Raw genomic sequence first — 18,541 nt, forward strand, 5'->3', positions numbered from 1 at the left:
CCCCCAACTTGACAATGACGAGCCCACTAAGACCTATGTCATTACGTATTTGTTTACGATAAAGCTATAAGCCGCAACTCTTTTCCTCAGCTTTAAACCATGTGCCTTAAACAACAATGCGACTTATTTGCGTATTTTCTCGATCGCAGGAGGGTCACTCCCTCATCTATTCTTAGCATACACTATACACCTAAAACATTGACTCACTCAGCCCTGACCCTGAGATAGTCGGGTTGTGCACTTCTGCACAGGGCCCTGAACCTGACAGTATCAGGATGAAAATTTCCACTGCTTAATAACGTAAACAAACATCCAATGAGAACAGATTATACTTTATACGTGACCCATAACCATTTTAAAAATAAGAAACAGACTATTATGAGGGCAAAGGTTGCTTGCTTTACCTACAATTGAAAATAACTTTGCACAGGGTAACGAAGTGGGAAAAGTGAATGAGTCTTACGTTATTCTTCCGAGCTGTGAAGACGAAATGGCGAGTAAGGGTTCTGTACGTTTCATGACTCAACAAATTGTCTAACATATTTTGACGACAGATTCCCATGTGTATCGTAGACTACCTGTATTATTTTTTGTGTAAATGTTGTTTCTGAATCCTACAGATGATTGAATGTATATCATGTTACTAACAAAATATAATGTCTGTCGGTGAAACTTGAAAACAGTAATCATCTTCTCTTTTTCTTTCTTTCCACAATTCAGATGAAAACTATTTTAAAAAGGAAGTCGAAGAAAAGGACCATACAAAGCTCATATTTACCAGTAGCTGTCCAACCAAGAACAAAATGTTTCAAATCTTTTGTGCTTCATGGCTTCCATAGATTTTTGGGAAAAGAAGAAGCACTAGGAATAGAATGAGCGAGAAAAGGACAAAATGCAAAAACTCACCACTTGATCAGAAGTGTGCCTTAAGATATCCAGTTCATCCCTCATGGATTGTGACTCTGACGCCAGTTTACTTAGCTCTGCATTCTGAAGAAGTAGAAATAGAGGAAACAATTTCCTTTAACAAAGTCCTTTAAAGCTTTCTTCATTGTCAACAAATACAGTGCCCAATGTAATAATCTTTACACATTGTAAGGTGGAGCATAGCACAACTAATACGCACCAAAGTACAGGGTGTCCACCAATATTTCCTGAAAAAATTGACTACCTGGAAAAATTTTTTACTAACCAACAAATCAAACCCCATGATATTAGAGGTATTACATTCTGCTATTTGGCATATTCATGTTTGGCTTTAAGTCTTGAGAAAATACCTGGCAGGCAGTGTACGAACGGCAGTTAATAAAGATGGTCGCCCCCATGTGAAAGCTTGTTCTCGTGATTCTATCCAAAGTATTCTTGAGTGTCTGCCTGAAGAATGAATTGAAACTCGCCAACCGACAAAACACACACCAGCTCAAAAAAGGGAGTTAATTTGCGCAATCAACAACATAATAATATTACATATGTGTATGGAACGGGAATGAAAATAACATACAACAAAGTCCAGTCAACAAAATGGAGGATAACATACGATCGCGCGCTTGTTGGCCGCTAGATTTAGACCTAAAGCGAGCACACAAGGTGACTGCCAAACTGGCTTCTCAATTTTCCAGGGGCACGTTACAGAACAACACACACACACTCACGTTCAATATATCCAGTCAACAACATGTCAGTGTCGCACTGGGGTCTTCTTTGGCTGAAGTATTTCAGTCTGTTATTTTCCTCTCATTATTATTATATACAGGGTGATAAAAAAACAACTTTACAACTTGTTTTGTAAATATCTTCCTCCATACTGAAGTTTTGTGTTTCAGATTTGAACATACGTTTGGAAGCCAAAAGGAATTTTAGCCTATTTTAGATAAGTCCATGGAATGGTTTTGCTCTATATAGCGCATTAAAAAAACCCACCCACTTTCAACCTTGTCGCCATTTTCATAGCATGACGCACCAGTTCGAATTAGGCCTACCACTAAAAGTTGCAACAATCGCGCCATATTGCAAGCTACAGCAGTCTAACAAGTCAACAGAAATCTGCAAATATTATTTTTCCCAAATTTTGTTTGCCTGCTGAGACCATGGCTATGTTTAGTAAAGAGCAGAGAGCTTTTTGTATTGAACATTTTCTCTCCACAAACTCACCATCCCTGACATTTTGTAAGTTCTGCGCAGGGCATAGAGAGAATGCTTAGGTGCCCTCAAGACTTTTAGCGTCATGAGTAAAGAAGCTCCATCAGTTTGGATCTATAGCGAATCAGAACTTTAAAAAATGACCACTTCAGGTCAAACGCGCACCCCTTTAAACGTCACCAGAGTGCTGATTTCAGTAGCTGAGTCCCTTGAGATGTCTGTTCGTAGACTATTTGCAGCTAGGACTTTCCTACACATCAACAGTCTGCATTCTCATGGCAGATCTTAACCTACGACTATACCATGTTCATCTTCGCTAGACCAAGATGACATGGCTCAGACCATGGCAATGTGTTCATGATTCCTCGATTGTCTTGTAAAGAGGGATAATTTCCTTGATGACATTTGGTTTAGTGCAAAGATCATTTTCACCCTGCGGGATATGTTAACTCCAAAAATGCTGTCTATTGAGCACCCTACTCTATTGTCTCTAGAAGCCACTTCTTGGTGAACATGTATAGTGTATGTGGCTTTAAAAACTCATGGTTTAGCAGGTCCTTATATTAGGGCGCCACTGAACATTTCGAATGAGCGTTAAAAATGTGTCGAGTCCAAAGGAGGGAATGTGGAGCACTGCTTCTAGGAATTTCAGAATAAAATCATTAGGCTTTTTTTAACCTGTAAAAAGAAATTAAATATTGTTTAATTGTCACAGGGATGGAAAATTAATGTCAAAGAGAAAATAAAGAAAAATATCAACTAATCTTTTCAGGACTTCCTTTACAAGATTTTTAAACATTGGTGAACTTCGCGTTTTTGGGTGCTTTTTTCCTTTAGCCGTTTCTGTTTTCAAAACATGTTTCTTCTTCGTGGATTTCATATTAAACAAATTCCTTTTGAATGAATTATGTCTGTTCCAAATTACAGCAGTCTAGAACAATTTTTGCGCGAGATATTCAGAAAAAAAGTTGTAAATTTTTTTGGGGATCACCCTGTAAATAGAAAAAAAAAAAAGAATCCTGCTTTGAGCATGCCGAAGTGCCTAAAACCAGAATATCGACTGTCAAGAACCAGTCTGGGTGTCATGATTCATATTATGAAGGTGTAAGTGAAAGAAAAAAATTATTGCTCTAACTCAAAGTAGAGTAATAACTTGAATGGCTCAAGTAGACCCATGCACAGACCTGTCACTCTATGAAATATAAAAATCAGAATTTTAGAGTTTAAAAAATCAGGATCTGGTGAAAAAAATCGGGATCAACGGCAAATCAGTCATAAGGGGCACTGGGGAAGGGGGGGTCCTGGTTCCCTCTTATGAGGCAAGTACTCAAGACAAAACTTTTGCAGGAATAAGTTCATGTTTGGGCCTCTAAATAGAGGGAAAACTGAAAGACAGCACATATGTACTCAAGTCGGAGTTGGATAGACTGGGGGAGCGCAGGTTGCAGTAAAGCTGAAACTCTCGTAGTCTTGAAAATAGCTGACAGATAACTCTAATCATCCATGCAAAAGCCCGCGTTTTCATACAGTAACAATGTTTGACTTCCATCGCATACACTCAAGGCCCCCCCCCCGAAAAAAAAGATCGCGCCAAGTTTGTTCATTTTTTTCTTTTCTTATTTCTTTCCCCTCAATTAGTACCTGTATCACGGCACGCACTTTAAGCCCAAGTGTAAAAATATCCCCCCCCCCCCCTCGGTTGTCCACACTGGTTAAGTCCCGAAAAACACCTCGACCAATGCGACTGGTGTGAATGAACTTTGTTGATCCCGACACACGCGCTACTCACACGTGCGAGGTCATGTCACGTGATGCGAATGAGCGTTTGAAAGTTCCACTGACAGGTCTTGATGATGGGCACGAGAAAACCAGAACTCAGACAAAGCTTGCTTTTAAAGCAACAGCAAAACAACGAATACATTAATATAAGGCCCATGTCATTTTTGGTACAGTAACCAGGACACCATCGAAGAATTCTGGGTTATAAAAGCGAAAGTAGATCTTGAGTGTATCTAAGTCGGAATTTTAGTTGAAATAATGTGCGTAAGTCATCTACTAGATTCGGCATAGATGCTTTAAAAAATAGCATTCCAAGTTCCTGACGATAAAAAGTCCAATCAGTGCTTCAAAGCAAAAGAGACTGGAGAACTTTTAATACTTTTTTCTAAGAATAAGAGGCAACAAACGCAACGACAAAAAATCAGGATACTGGAGATCAAAATCGGGAAAATCTGGATGCTTGAGATTTGGGGCAAAAAATTGGGATATCCCGATTAAATTGGGATGAGTGGCAGGTCTGCATGCAGTGTGGGAATTGGAACAACTGAGGGAGGGGAAGATGCAGTGACACTGAAAATCTGCCAGTCTTGAACAAAAAGCTACAATAAAGTTATAATTTACTATCACCCATCTAATGAAACGTGTACACTTCGGTTCAATAACACGGCTTACAAGGTATGAAGGATCCTGATTCCACACACGGCCTGCACCAACATGTGCTTTGCAGAGAGCTCCAAATCTAATCAAAATTCTTGAATATGCTTCCAAGTCTTTGTCCTCTGGTGTTGCCTTCAGCACTCACCCTCCCCCCCCCCCCCCCCCGTGTATATGATAAAAAAAAATCAATAATCCCCTCTCCCATTCTATAGTCCTATACTTCGCAACGCTCAGACTTTGAATGAATTTTGGCGACCCCAACAACTGCCGATAGATTTAGATCTACTCACACGATGATGCCGTATCATGTGATGCAAACGCGCGCAGGTTCACAGACCGGTCACGATGGAGAGCCCGACAATCTAAATCAGACGACGCTTGTATTTTCTTTTCTTTTTTCCCACAAGTGACAACACAGTGACGAGTCCGAGCATTGATTAAATCTTATTTGCACGGAGACACAGGGTTCACACTGCACAACCCGCATGTCACAAATTGCCAGCAAATTTCTGGGTGGTAATGAAAGCGAAAGTAGATCTTGATTTTCCTGATCGAGCCTTGGTGTCACATACACTTCCACCTGTTAGTGCGAAACATACTCTTGGACATGGAAAAGCTGAACGCATTATTATTGTCACAATCGTGACCTGCAAAAATGAACTCACTGACCTTATTGGATTTGGTTTTCAAATAGTCGAGTTCCGTGATACTGATACTACCAAAGATCCGTTCACTGAAATGTCTTGCCGGGCTCATTTCTCTATACGCACAGGGTTGGGTTAATTTAAATCAGTTGATTTTTTAAATTTAAATCAACTTGATTTTTAAAATAAAAATCAGTGATTTAACTCTTTTTATCCGGGCTACGAGTATACTCGTAACGAGGACCAGCCCGGGCTACGAGTATTCTCGGAACAGAGATACGGTCTCGTCAAAGAAGCTAGTTCTGCTTGTTATTACCAAAATACGCAAATACGGCGATGCTAGCTCTGTCTGAATATTTTAATTTTCCAATGAACAGTGGTTTCTTTGTTTTTGATGGGTGTAGAAGCTTGAAAGATGTCTCGAAAACGTACATTCACGACCGACGAAGTACTTTTTGAAGTTGCCCTGGGTTGTGAGGGGGAAAGATACTAATTTGATGATAGTGACTCTGAAATAAGTGCCGTAAATTCTGTTGTGGATGATAAGAAACATGACTTAGACTCATTTAATAGCGATTCAGATCATGGTGAAGGGGTCAGTACTGGAATTCGTGTTCGATGGGTAGGGCTAGATCTAGATCTATAAAATCCAATGGGACGTTGTGGGCGCTGCAATCAGGGTCAAGTTCGAGGGTGGAATACACCTCAAAATCTACATTGTGCTATTGGTATATTTCCTAACAACAAACATTAACAAAAACTACATTCAATTTCTAACATAACTGCCAAATTTCCAAAAAATCTTAGAGGAAAAGTAAGAAATATAGCACTTTGAACTATACGCACTGACTTTCGACTCTTACGGCGCGGCGCCCCAGGACGGGTACAGAGTCCGTGGGGGTACGGCTAGGATAAAAAGAATTAAATCACTTTTAAAAAAATTTATTTTTATTCAGCTTTTACACATTTCAACATTCAGAATTCCTTTCCTTGGTTTCAAAAAACAGAAATAAGGTTTAGTAGACTAATATAATCATGCTTAAAAGTCTGCTTTCCCCCCTGTCACTGTAAAACGATACAGTTCTCCATTTACTTTTTTTTTCATAATTGAAAACCAGGGTTGGGTGATTTAAATCAGGTCGATTCAAATCAGTTGATTAAAAAAAAATTTAAATCAACTTGATTTTAAAAATAAAACTCAGAGATTTAAATCACTTTAAAAAAATGTATTCTGTTTTTACATCTTTAAACATTCAGAATTCCTTTCCTTGGTTTTATAAAACAGATATAAGGTTTAGTAGACTAAAATAATCATGCTTAAAAGTCTGCTTTCACCCCTGTCACTGTAAGTAGTAAAATAATTACTGTATTCAATTTACTTTTTTTTCATAATTGAAATTAGCATTTTCTTTTTCTTTTTAGACAAACACAAGCGCGCGCACACACACACTGTAATAAAATGCAAGTTTATCTATGCATAATTACCCCCCCCCCCTTCCTTTAAGACTGACATTTTCTTCATTTTTTTGTCTGGAGCCATAATTCACTGGATATAGCAGATTAAGGCTTTCTAAAATTGCAGTTGCCTTTAAATTAATCATTAGTTAAAATAAAGACAATGCATTTTGCACTAAAAGAACTTACTTTTAGCCACCAAAAATCCCAAACTGAGTCGACATTTAAAAAAAAATATTAAAAATTTTAAAAATCCGCTTTAAATAAAAAAAGCTGATTTAAATTAAAAAAATTGATTTTTAAAATTTTTATTTAAAAAAAAATAAAATCACCAACCCTGTATACTCAGGTTCAATTTTGGACTGTTTACTGACTGTTTACTACCGTTACGACACATTTACTACCATTTACAACCTTTACGACCAGGGCGAAGAATTTACGACTTTTTTTACAACTTAAGGACCTTGTTGGACACCCTGAAAGTAGTACTCCTTTCCATAACATTTTGATATCCAAGTCTCATCTTCTGCAAGCTGTTTGAACTAAGTCTGATGAGGTAAAAATAATATTAAAAAAAAAACAGATGAAAAAGGTCCTGCCGCATCACCCCCCCCCCCCAATCCTTTACCTTTGATCAAAATTCGCTTTCAAGGACGATGATAGGCCTACCTAAATATTCTTTGTACAGCAACAAATAATGTGGCCGAGTCTTTTACTTGAAACCCAATGTCCTCAAAGATCACATTGCGTTTGGTGTCCATTCATTACTTACCTTATCCTTTAACTCTTTGAGATCCTTGTTCAAAACTTCATACTTTATCCTGTAGTCATCTCGTCCTGCAACAAGGATATAACAAACAAAACCATTTGCAAATCGCAAAACAACGATACAACTACAACCCCCCCCCCCCCATCAAATGCTGCTAAATCATATCTGTAACTGTTACTACAAAGCAAAAATTTGGGCACATTGAACCATGGGCGTGAAAAACATGTGAAATTAAGGATGCATACTGTCATAAAGAAATGGAATAAGGCATCGTATTTTGGCAAGAGGCCAGCAATAATTTTTAAAAACAGATTAACCCTACTGTTTTCAATAAGTCAAAATTTTAAAATCATTATCTTACTTATTTTATAAATGAAACATAAAAACTCACCGGACTCGATTTTAAAAATCTCCTCTTGCAAAGTTTCAATCTGATGTTGGAGTTGTGCACATCGCTTGCCCGCCGGAGTGCTGTTAGGAGATGCAAATGATGAAATAAAGGGCATGTAAACAAAATGTCCTTCATTCAATAAGTATAGCAGCTGATGAAACTTTAAAAATGGTAGCTGCAATGCCTTTCTCAAGTCAGTGCTTATGTTGTACCTTAAAAATTTCTGGCTAGGATTTAGAAAAGAAAAAAAAAAGAAACCAAATGCTCTTTGTATCAAAATCTTTTTGAATTGTATTTGACTGCCAGCATGGTATAATAAATGTTTCATCCAAAATATGATTGCCACTGCACTTCTTACAGTTCAGAACAAACAACCATGACAAACTAAGAATTAGGAGTTACCTTGGATCATCTATGCTTTCTGCTAGTTGCAATCTTTCAATAAGTTTTTCATTATCTGCAATAAGACTTTGTCTCTCCTCTTGCAAACTGGCAACCTGTAAAATAAAATTACCATTCCAAATTAGCTCATTTACATTTAGAGTGACATAAATTCATCATTTTATTTTAAATCATGACATCATTTCATATTTTATTCACTTTCATATGCTTGGCTTTTTAAATTTCATGACAGTTCAAAACACACAGCCATATATAGCATTCATATCACAAGAGGCTCTATGACAAACCACCTTCACAGTGGTGAGGCAAGTAACAATGTAAAAACAAACCATCTTAACTCCTTATGATCTCTGGCAAGCCATTCCCAGCGGCTCGCAGTCGAAACTGCAGTATCGCTCGAGCACATGCCTTTATTACGACTTCGACATCACATTAGTTTACGACAATTGCCAAAAACAGTTTTTACCAGGAGCTCTTAGGTGAAGAAATATCACAATAGGTTTACTTGTTTTTATTTAATGACCAATTTAGTGACGTACATGCACAGAATTCTACACTTATAGAACGGGAACTGTACCACATGACCTGTGAGGAATTGAAGACCGAAAACAATGGCGTCTTGAGGGCACAATTTATCATTTTCGGAAGTAACCCTATAGCTTTTAAAGCAAGAGCGGCTTTTACAAACGAGTGAAAAGTGGAACATTTACTGTCCAGTTTGTAATTTTGAGTTACAGAATTCACTGTGCAACTAGAGATTGGAATTAAGGTTTTAAATTGTTGTGTTTTTGAGTGCAACAACATAAACAGCAGACATAGAGAGTTTATAAATATAAGATCTACAGAATTGTGAAAAATTCGTAACACGGATGGGATTGTTCACAGCACTTTTAGCTTCCCACACACATTTTGCATACGCATATGGCCTACGTAATTTTTTAGTAGCAAAACTTGTTACAAGAAATTTGTTTTACACTGAACATATTTTTTTACTAGATCTAATTAATGTTCTCAAAACATGCGTTCAATAATTAACTTTATGTCGCCAGCAGAAGTAGAAAAAAGGACAGACTAGCTTTTAAAAGAGATTTAGCTCCAGCTATAAACTTTTTAAAAATCTGTAGAAACCATTGACTTGGATTTTTTTTTAAATATTGGGCTAGTATTTATTAAAGAATTTTCTTTAAAGAAATTTCTACAATAATATAGAACCTATAGATGTGTACAAATGTTTGAAAAAAATACTCATCGGTTAAGACGAATTGATATAGATCTAAGTCATTGTGTAAAAGTAGGAGAATCTAGATGTAGGTGTTCAATAGTTCAGTAGCCTAGATATTTGATAATAAGTTGCGCATCAAATTTTTGACCGAATGCTACAGTAGTAGAGATAGCGTATTATTTTCATCTGAAACATTAATTTCTGCATCCATACACCTTTTTGGGCCTTTATAAGCACATGTAGTCCTACTTTAATTATGTTACTTTCATAATTGTTTTTGAAAGCATTTTCAATTCCTTTCACTTTCACTTCCCACGCGCGGGCTCATATAATTATGATTATAATTTAAGATTCCAAATCTGACGAATGTATTATAAAATAGCGTAATAGTGCTGGGTTAGCCGATGCCTTGCGATACACGCTTTTATCAATTAATTGAATTGTAACAGGACTTCGCTTTGATCTGTAACAAGACAACACTTATTTTTTCTTATACGTGTTCAAAAATGTGTGTTTGTTTACTGTGTGCGGGGATAAAAAATTAAAGATTAAAGATTCCAGACCTGACGAAAGTATTTATAAAATAGCGTAATAGTCCTGGGTTAGCCGATGCCTTGCGATATACGCTTTTATCAATTAATTGAATTGTAACAGGACTTCGATTTGATCCGTATCAAGACAACACTTATTTTTTCTTATACGTGTTCAAAAATGTGTGTTTGTTTACTGTGTGTGGGCATTAAAGATTCCAGGTCTGACGAATGTATTTATTAAATAGCATAGTCCTATAGGGCAGGGGTGGCCAACCCATTGCGATACACACTTTTATCAATTAATCGAATTGAAACAGGACTTCAATTTGATCCGTAACAAGAGACCACTTATTTTTTCTTAATCGTGTTCAAAAATATGTGTTTGTTTACTGTGTGCGGGGATTACAGGGGGACAAGCCCATCCCCTCGACATGTGATCCAAGGGATGGGGATACATTTTTCTCAAAATGCACACAGCTCTGAAATCCTTGACCAGTGATCACTCGCCATGGAACTCTTTCTGTTGTGACTGTAGACACAATTTCTTCATTATCACATCTAAATGAGCCTATCATTCATGCATTAGAAATCACACTCCCAACACACAGAAAATGACTTTGAGCATATATTCAGGAAACATATGCCAGTTCCACTCTTGTCTACTTTGTTTTGCATTATTGGCTTTCATGTGAAAACCAATATTTTGAGGCCTTTTCTGCATTTTTGTGTTTTTGGCAGCATGTACAATAGGCCTATGTATTTTATGTGCAACCGACACATTTTCCAATCTCTTGTATTTGTTAGACTCGCACGTGCTTTAAACAAAGCATGTTGTTGTACACGCTACTGATGCAAACACAGAGATGAATTCTTAAAATGAGAAATAATACATTTCCTCAATATAAGCTCAATTTATTTATCTCTTTCTAGTAAATTGGAGAAAAGGCTTATATTGTTCTTTTTTGCTTGCTTTGGATGGCCTTAAGTTTAATGATAATATTATTGTAGTGAGCATGTTACTGTCAGCGTCCCCTTATCGTAGATCTAGTACTAATCAAGACTATATCTAGATATTCTGCCAACAGAATTAATGTTCATAATTAGTGTTATTATCAAGTGTATTGTGATTGTGAAGATCTTTAGTAGATCTAGATATCTAGAGATCTAGATCTATCTAGTTCTAGATCCCATCCCATCATTAAAAAAAACAACAAACCAACAATACAAATACAAAAACATTGTAACATTGCCAATTATGACATATTGTAGGCAATAAAAATGTACTAGACTATTTCACTATATTTCCTCTTTGAAGAAAGTTTTAAAATACTGATGTAAGGTGTCTTCCAAGCCCTACCACTAGCATCAGCGTGCATAGCAAAGCGAAGCCTCGCTGTGCGGCGCAGCCAAAGGTGCCCTCAACCGGCCGCCATGTTTTAGTTTCAATTCCTCGCAGCGAATCGGCGATCGCGAAGAGGGAGTTCCGCTTCTATAAGTGTAGAATTCTGTGCGTACATGTTACTTTTAGATGTCATACCAAAAGAGGCGCATGGCACAGTGGATTTACCCTTCTTGGAGATAAAGAGTTAAACAGCAGAAACACATTCAAGGTAGCTGGTCCAAAGAGAAGGTGAAGTTTTCGATTTTTTGTTACCTTAGTAAATACAGCAATAGAATCTGGGTTTGTTTCATGACTAACTTGTAAGGTGCATGAATTGAGAGACAATAAAAGACTATTACGAAAGACAATGACAGAAGAACAGTGCAGCTGGCAAAATCACAAACACAACTTAATGTTTACGAGCAACGAAAAAAAAAATATTACAAGAATTTTTGTCCCCTGACCCCTTAGTTGCCTTATGACTAACCATGTACGCCACTTCCTGAATGATCCATATTGTGTTGATGGGGGTGTGAAACATCAATATTTTAAAAAATACTAAAATGTTGATGCTTCCATGCGGTGTGCAAAAGGGTAAAAGTAGAGTATGCTCAGGCATGTGCTTGGATCCACAGGATCAAAGAGTGCAAAACAAAACTTATGACAAACTGCTTACACATATAATGCCAAACAAAGTCCAACAAATTCACTTTTGATTGTCTACTGCGTACTGTTTATCTCATCGTTTTTGTTTTAAAACAAGATTATTCAGTTTTCTCACATGAAGACAAACAGAACAGAAAAAAACATGAAAAACATGGTACGTTTTAGTAGAGGTTTTACGGCGCTCGCAACTGCAAAATGTCATATGAGCGCCAGAAGATTAGAGGTGTTACGTGAGAGTAACAAACATAAAAAAGAAGAAGGGGAGATAAGGACGATAGTTGTTTCATAGGAAAGAAGAAGCAAACCACACCAGAGCACTCGCCAAACACCCACAAACATGGTACAGTCAACAAATCAATATCCCTTGTGGGATGGGGGGGGGACAGAAAGGAGGAGTACATGCAACAAACATCTACACAGTGACAAGATTAGTTACTTGTGCATCCAGCTCATGGCATCTGTGTAAAAATTCGTCTTTCGCTTCTAAAGCTGCATTCAAGTCTTCAACTGTCTTCTTGAGCTGAAATTAATTTTAAAAAGGCATGAATTACTTTACTTTCTCTTAATATCAATCAAGTACCAAATTCACCAAAACTGACAAAGAAAATAAGGATTAAAACAATATTTTAAGACCATATAAGCAATACACTAAATTCAATTTAAAGTGTCACGTTACTCAGCAAGACCTGATAAGAACTATCCACAAGAGACCCTTGTTTTCTTTCACATGCGAAACAAACTGTGATCTTCTGAACCCCAATGTAAAAAAATTCTCTTCTCAACTATGCTTTTACTTTACTATGTTTCAACAGCTGTAATTCAGTAATTCCCTTTCTGCTGAGCTACAAAAAAAAACACCCTAAAAGAACTTCTGGGTACTCAGAATAGAGCTTTTATTCAAGAAACACACCTGCCACTCTATGAAATCTAAAAATCAGGATCTCAGGGGGGAAAAAAATCGGGATTTGGTGAAATAAATTGGGATCAACGACAAATCAGTAAGGTGACTGCCGAGCTGACAATAATTTTCCTGGGGTGTCCATTAATATATATCCATGTATATGCCCTGTGTGTGTGTGTGTGTGTGTGTGTGTGTGTGTGTGTGTGTGTGTGTGTGTGTGTGTGTGTGTGAGTGTGTGTGAGCGCGTGTGTATGAGTGTGTGCGTGCTTACTTGTTTTACCATTATTTTCTTAAATCCTAAAGTATCTTGTTAAACACACCTCATCCAAGGGTGTAACCAAATAAGTCCTGAAAGACACATCAACCAGTGTGCATGAACCTAAGATGACCCCGCCAACGAGCGGTCCCGGACACATGCGGAACTCACACGCCAAAGTCATGTCACATGATGCGAACACGCGATTGAAACAGTTTTTACTGACGGGTCTTGAAGACTCGCCCGACTAACCAGAGCTCGGATAAAAGCTTGTGAAAATAACAGCAGAACTACAAATAATCATTTGTATGTCTCAATTGAAACAGTTATCAGGCCATCATCAGACAATTCTGGGTGGAAACAAAAGTGAAAGTAGATCTTGAGAATGTCCTAAGTCAGAATGTGAAAATGATACTACTTCCAAAATAGCACGTGTGAACAAAGATCCAACACAACTTGGGGCGAGTCAACTACTAAATCTGGCATCAAAAGTTCGGAAAATAGTGTTCCGAGTTCCTGCTGACAAAAAGTTTGGGTTTCCTACGACAGAGAAGAAGGCAGAGTAAGTTGTTAGAAAAATCCGGTGCAACAAAGAGATAAAAAAAATCGAGATACACATGATAAAAATCGGGGGAAATCAGGATGCTTGAGATTTGGGGCAAAAAAATCGGGATAACCCGATTAAATCAAGAAAAGTGGCAGGTCTGAAGAAATCAAAAGGTATTTTTGTTTTCTTTTTTTTTGGTATGTGTTTTACGGTGCCCGCAACTGCAAAGGTCATATTAGTGCGCGGGACACATTAAACATTTTTTCATTTGGTAGGAAATTTTGAATTTTGCCTGGGTGGTGGCCGAAGCCTACTCTTATCGATTTTTAACTACCAAGGGATCTTTAACGTGCGCAACTTGTACACGGGACCTCTTGACTGATGGAATTGACATGAAATTGTCAAACTGTCTCATTACTCAGAACTGCAGAAAGTGAAAAGAATACTCTCTCATTACTCAGAACTGTAAACAATACTGAGAGTACACTTAAAAAATGAGAGTATGCATTAACTTTTTCAGGTACATCAGTTAAAAAAGACATTCAAAAGGAGCTTAGGTCTAATGTGATGATCTTCGAACTTTCAAATAAAAGCTTTAAGAGGTGGGGGGGCTACACCCCCAGGTCCCGATTCGGTTCAAATTCAAAATGATGGAATTTGAGTTGTAGGCATTTTTAGCTTCCTCAGCCACTCCTACAACTATTTCATTTCTTAAGAACCCCAAAAACCGCATTTTCCCCCATACTGGGCATGTTTGTCATCACCATTTCCTCATAAAGTCAATATTTTCTTTTCTTTATCGGCCCTTTTCTCAAAACGCGACTTTTCTCTATACTTTTTCGAATAACTCCACCATTTTTGTCCAATCTTCATGAAATTTTCACAGAATGAAGAGAAGATGTAATACTAAAACTTTCTCTGTTGAATTTTTGATAAATGAAATAGATTTTTGTGTACCCCCCCCCACTGTTGTTGTTAGCGATCCAGTAGCATCTGAGCGTTAACTCTTCTGCATGATGCCATTCAGTAATAGCTACATGTCTGTTCTTATTGTTGTCTTGAGGAGTAGAGGCAATTAGATGTGTGGGGTAGCTTGGGAAGAAAACATCCCCTTAAATCAGTTAGTTTTCTACAGAAGAACAGATGATGTTCCACTGTCTCTGAGGGGTAGTCACATATTGGGCAGGCAGCAGACTGCTTTACTCCACTTCGGTTGAGATGTTGGTTGAGGGGTACATGTTGTGTTCTAAGTTGGAAGATTATGAATTGATCTCCCCTCCTCAACTCATCGATTGGATCTTTGACCAGTGGTTTATTCATGTGGCCATACATCATCCTTCCAGTCGTACCTGCGACCCAATCATTCATCCAGTCTTCCTTGAGGTTTGACTTGATCATTTGGCCGCAGGTGGTGTAATTAGTAGGAATTTCAGGCTGAGGGAGGCTAGCTCCTTTCTTTGCCAGAGCATCAGCTCTTTCATTTCCCTGTATCCCAGTGTGGTCAGGAATCCATTGTAGGACTACTCTGACTTGGTGCCTACTTACCCCCCACCCCCACCCCCCCAAAGCAAATCTTTTTTTGCAAATACAGTCAAACCTGTCCAAAATGGAATCCAAAGGGAACCAGAAAAAAATTCTGTCTGAGGGGGAGGGTGTTCCAAAGGGCCATACATTTAAAGAAAAAAAATGTATGTTGTTTTACACCCCACATCGACCAGGAAACAGGCTTTGACTGTGTCTGTCAGTACCAACCTGGGCCTAGAAGAACATAATGTCATTGCAGAAAAGCTGAAATGCTGGATAAAGATTCTCCTTATTTGTGAAAGAAACTGGGGTCTTCTGCATGCAATGGCAAAGCGCCAAACTGCTACACTACAGGTTCCATACATGGTGGGATCAATGGTAGCCTGTTCAGTCAGTAAGCAGTGGTCAAAACTTGACACCTTCAAAGTGCTATCCCAGCTGCTCTAATAATGGCACGCGTCAGTTTTATTAATCCATGGCCACCACAGAGCTGAACCACTGTTTGACCGATTAAAAACATAAATGATTGAACATCTCTCTTAACATTTTGCCATCACAAGGCTCATATAGTAAAAACCCTCAAGAATGGAGGAAATCCAAAGAAACTGGGTGGTGTTTTGTGATGGAAGAAACGGAAGTTCGGCGTTCTTGTTGACCGGCGAGATGTGAAGGTAAAGTGTAAACCCACGAGTCAAATGTAATAAGCACAATCAAACCTTCCTCCACAACTAACAATGATTTGAGGGACTTTTTTCTCGGCTGACTGAATGGTCTGGGCGTCGGCAAGAAGTAAAAATTTCACACTTCTGGCTACCCAGGAAAGTTTTCATGCTGGCACGCCACTTCAATACTTTGAAGACAAGCAGCGGTGAGATTTCACACCCACACAATCTGTACTACTCCAGGCTCACATGGATGGGGTGATACTTTACTTTTACTTTTTCATCTTTCGCTGCCATTAAGCGTCAAGGGGAGATGCAGTTTTCTACGGAAGGCCAAGTCTATGGCCCTTTCTATTGGGGTGTTATAATTTCTCAGGGTTCCCTTGAACCCCTCAATCCATCTTTTCGTTGGTCTACCTCATCCTTTATAGCTGGAGTACTTGGTGTTATAGGCTCTTGAGGTTGACTAGGTAGGTGACACTCATAACAGGTGACCAAACTATTTTATTCTGTTTTTCTATAAATAGTTGTTCCTACTTCTTCATTTCTCTGCCCGTTTCTTTCATGGGTTTTACTTAATGTCCAGGTCTTTCACTGGTAGCATAATGTTGATATAAATATTGAATGTAATAAGCTGCCAATATTCATCAGTACAAGAAAATACTCGACTATTTGACTGTGAAGAAAGATGGGGGTCACAAAAGTGGTTGACATAAAAGCAATCTGTTGCTCCTTACAAGGGGACATTCAGTACAAGCTCGCTCTCTTTTGACAACTGGAAAGACAAGCCCAAACCACACAACCACAAGCCATTAAGCATTACTGTCCCTGCACTACACTTGCAAAGAAAACCCATCACAAGTACAAAATACCAACATTTACAGGAGCTGAAATAAGTAATTCCCACTGCAGCTCATGCGTTTAATGACACCTTTGAACACTGATTTGTAAACGCATTTTAAAATAATATTTGACTGTGTGCACTTAAGCATGGGTTTGTGTGTCTTGTGTGATGAATAAATGTGACTGTACATGAGCGTTCTCATTGTAAAAAAGGAAGGCCAAATGAGACAGTTACTTTTCAAAGTATTATAATGCGCATAATTAACAATAACTATATATCCACTAACACTTGGAAGAAATTTCAAGAGCCTGTAGTAATTTGGGCATTTTTTTATGTGTAAGAAAGTACTAAAACTTGTCAATAATGCAGTTTGGCGATGTCTGTAATATCCTGGAAAAACAGTTTCAACTAGAACCTTTTCTGTTTCTTGTCCAACAGTGTAATATTTTCAGACCTGCAATTCTATGAAATCTAGAAATCAGGACCTCAGAGAAAAAAATCAGGATCTGGTGAAAAAAATCGGGATCAAAGGCAAATCAGTCATAGGGGACAATGGGGAGGGGGGGGTTCCCAGTTCCCTTTTGTGAGGCAAGCATGCAAGACAAAACTTTTGAAGGAATAAACTTATATTTGGGTCTCAAAATAGAGGAAGAACTGAAAGAGAACATGTGCTCGATTTTGAGTTGGATAGACTGGGGGAGTGCAGGTTACAGAGATGCTGAAACTCTCGTAGTCTTGAAAATAGCTACCACACAAGGTATGACTTCAATCACGTATACACTCAAGGGATCCCCCATCGAGCCATCCTGCACAGACCTCAGCTCCAATCAAATCTAAAATTTTTATTTGTACTTTTTTTCTTGTTCCTTTGTCCTGAAAAACTACATGTCTCACGTCGAACAATTCAAGCACAAAGTATCTAAAAATTACCCCCCCCCCCCCCGGGGCCCCCCTTACTGGCAAGTCCTGAAAGACACTTCGACCAGTGTGAATCAACTTTATTGACCCCGACAACCGACAGTCTCCAACACACGCACGTTTCAAAGTTTCACTGACAGGTCTCGACGACAAGCCTGACTAACCAGAACTCGGACGAAGCTTCCTTTCAAAGCAACGGCAGAACAATGAATAATGTTGATTATTTTTTGAGTCCTATATCATAATTGTTACAGTTATCAGGCCATCATCTGAGAAATATGGGTTATAAAAGTAAAAGTACATCTTGAGCATATCCACTTAGTCGGAATTCTAAATTGATACTACTTCGATTTTAGCTGAAAAAAAGAGTGCAAGTCAACTACTATATCCAGCATTGTTGTTTTAGAAAATAGTGTTCTCGGTCCAGGTTCCTGCTGATAATAAGTCCAATAGGTGCTCCCCGGAAAAAGAGAAGGCAAAAACATCATAGCTTTCTTTTCTAAGAATCCGACGTACCAACAAAAAATCGGGATAAGAGATCAAAATCGGTAAAATCGGGATGCTTAAAATTTGGGGCAAAAAATCGGGATGAGTGCAGGTCTGTATTTTATGTTTTATCCTCTAAAGGTCTACACACTATCAATTATATGCATGAAAGCTTTGGTAAGTTGTAGGTTGATTTCTCCTCTAGCAAACCATGCTTTTGAATTAACTGCAGTGTGTGATGGCTTAGTACATTTTATCAGCCTTAAAAGGAGAACGAACAATGTGCAAAGCCAATTATCGCATTACAAAAACAGCTTGTCATAAAATGATGGAAGAGGCTAGCCGTACTTAATGACGGCTAGACT

The 18,541-nt window shown here is 38.1% G+C and overlaps 1 protein-coding gene across 1 annotated transcript in view; it reads right to left on the bottom strand.

Annotated features, from left to right (window-relative positions):
* The window catches only part of LOC101858763 (protein Hook homolog 3), a 103,631-nt gene that overhangs the window by 60,569 nt on the left and 24,521 nt on the right, over positions 1–18,541 (bottom strand). Inside the window, exons 8-12 of the mRNA XM_005091966.3 lie at positions 12,475–12,558; positions 8,237–8,331; positions 7,835–7,914; positions 7,447–7,511; positions 907–990 (exon numbers count right to left, since the gene is read on the bottom strand). Coding sequence (XP_005092023.1) covers positions 907–990; positions 7,447–7,511; positions 7,835–7,914; positions 8,237–8,331; positions 12,475–12,558 — 408 coding nt within the window. The remainder of the gene's footprint in view (positions 1–906; positions 991–7,446; positions 7,512–7,834; positions 7,915–8,236; positions 8,332–12,474; positions 12,559–18,541) is intronic.

The sequence above is a fragment of the Aplysia californica genome, unplaced genomic scaffold, assembly GCF_000002075.1.
Source record: "Aplysia californica isolate F4 #8 unplaced genomic scaffold, AplCal3.0 scaffold00038, whole genome shotgun sequence".
Classification (NCBI taxonomy): Eukaryota; Metazoa; Mollusca; class Gastropoda; order Aplysiida; family Aplysiidae; genus Aplysia; species Aplysia californica.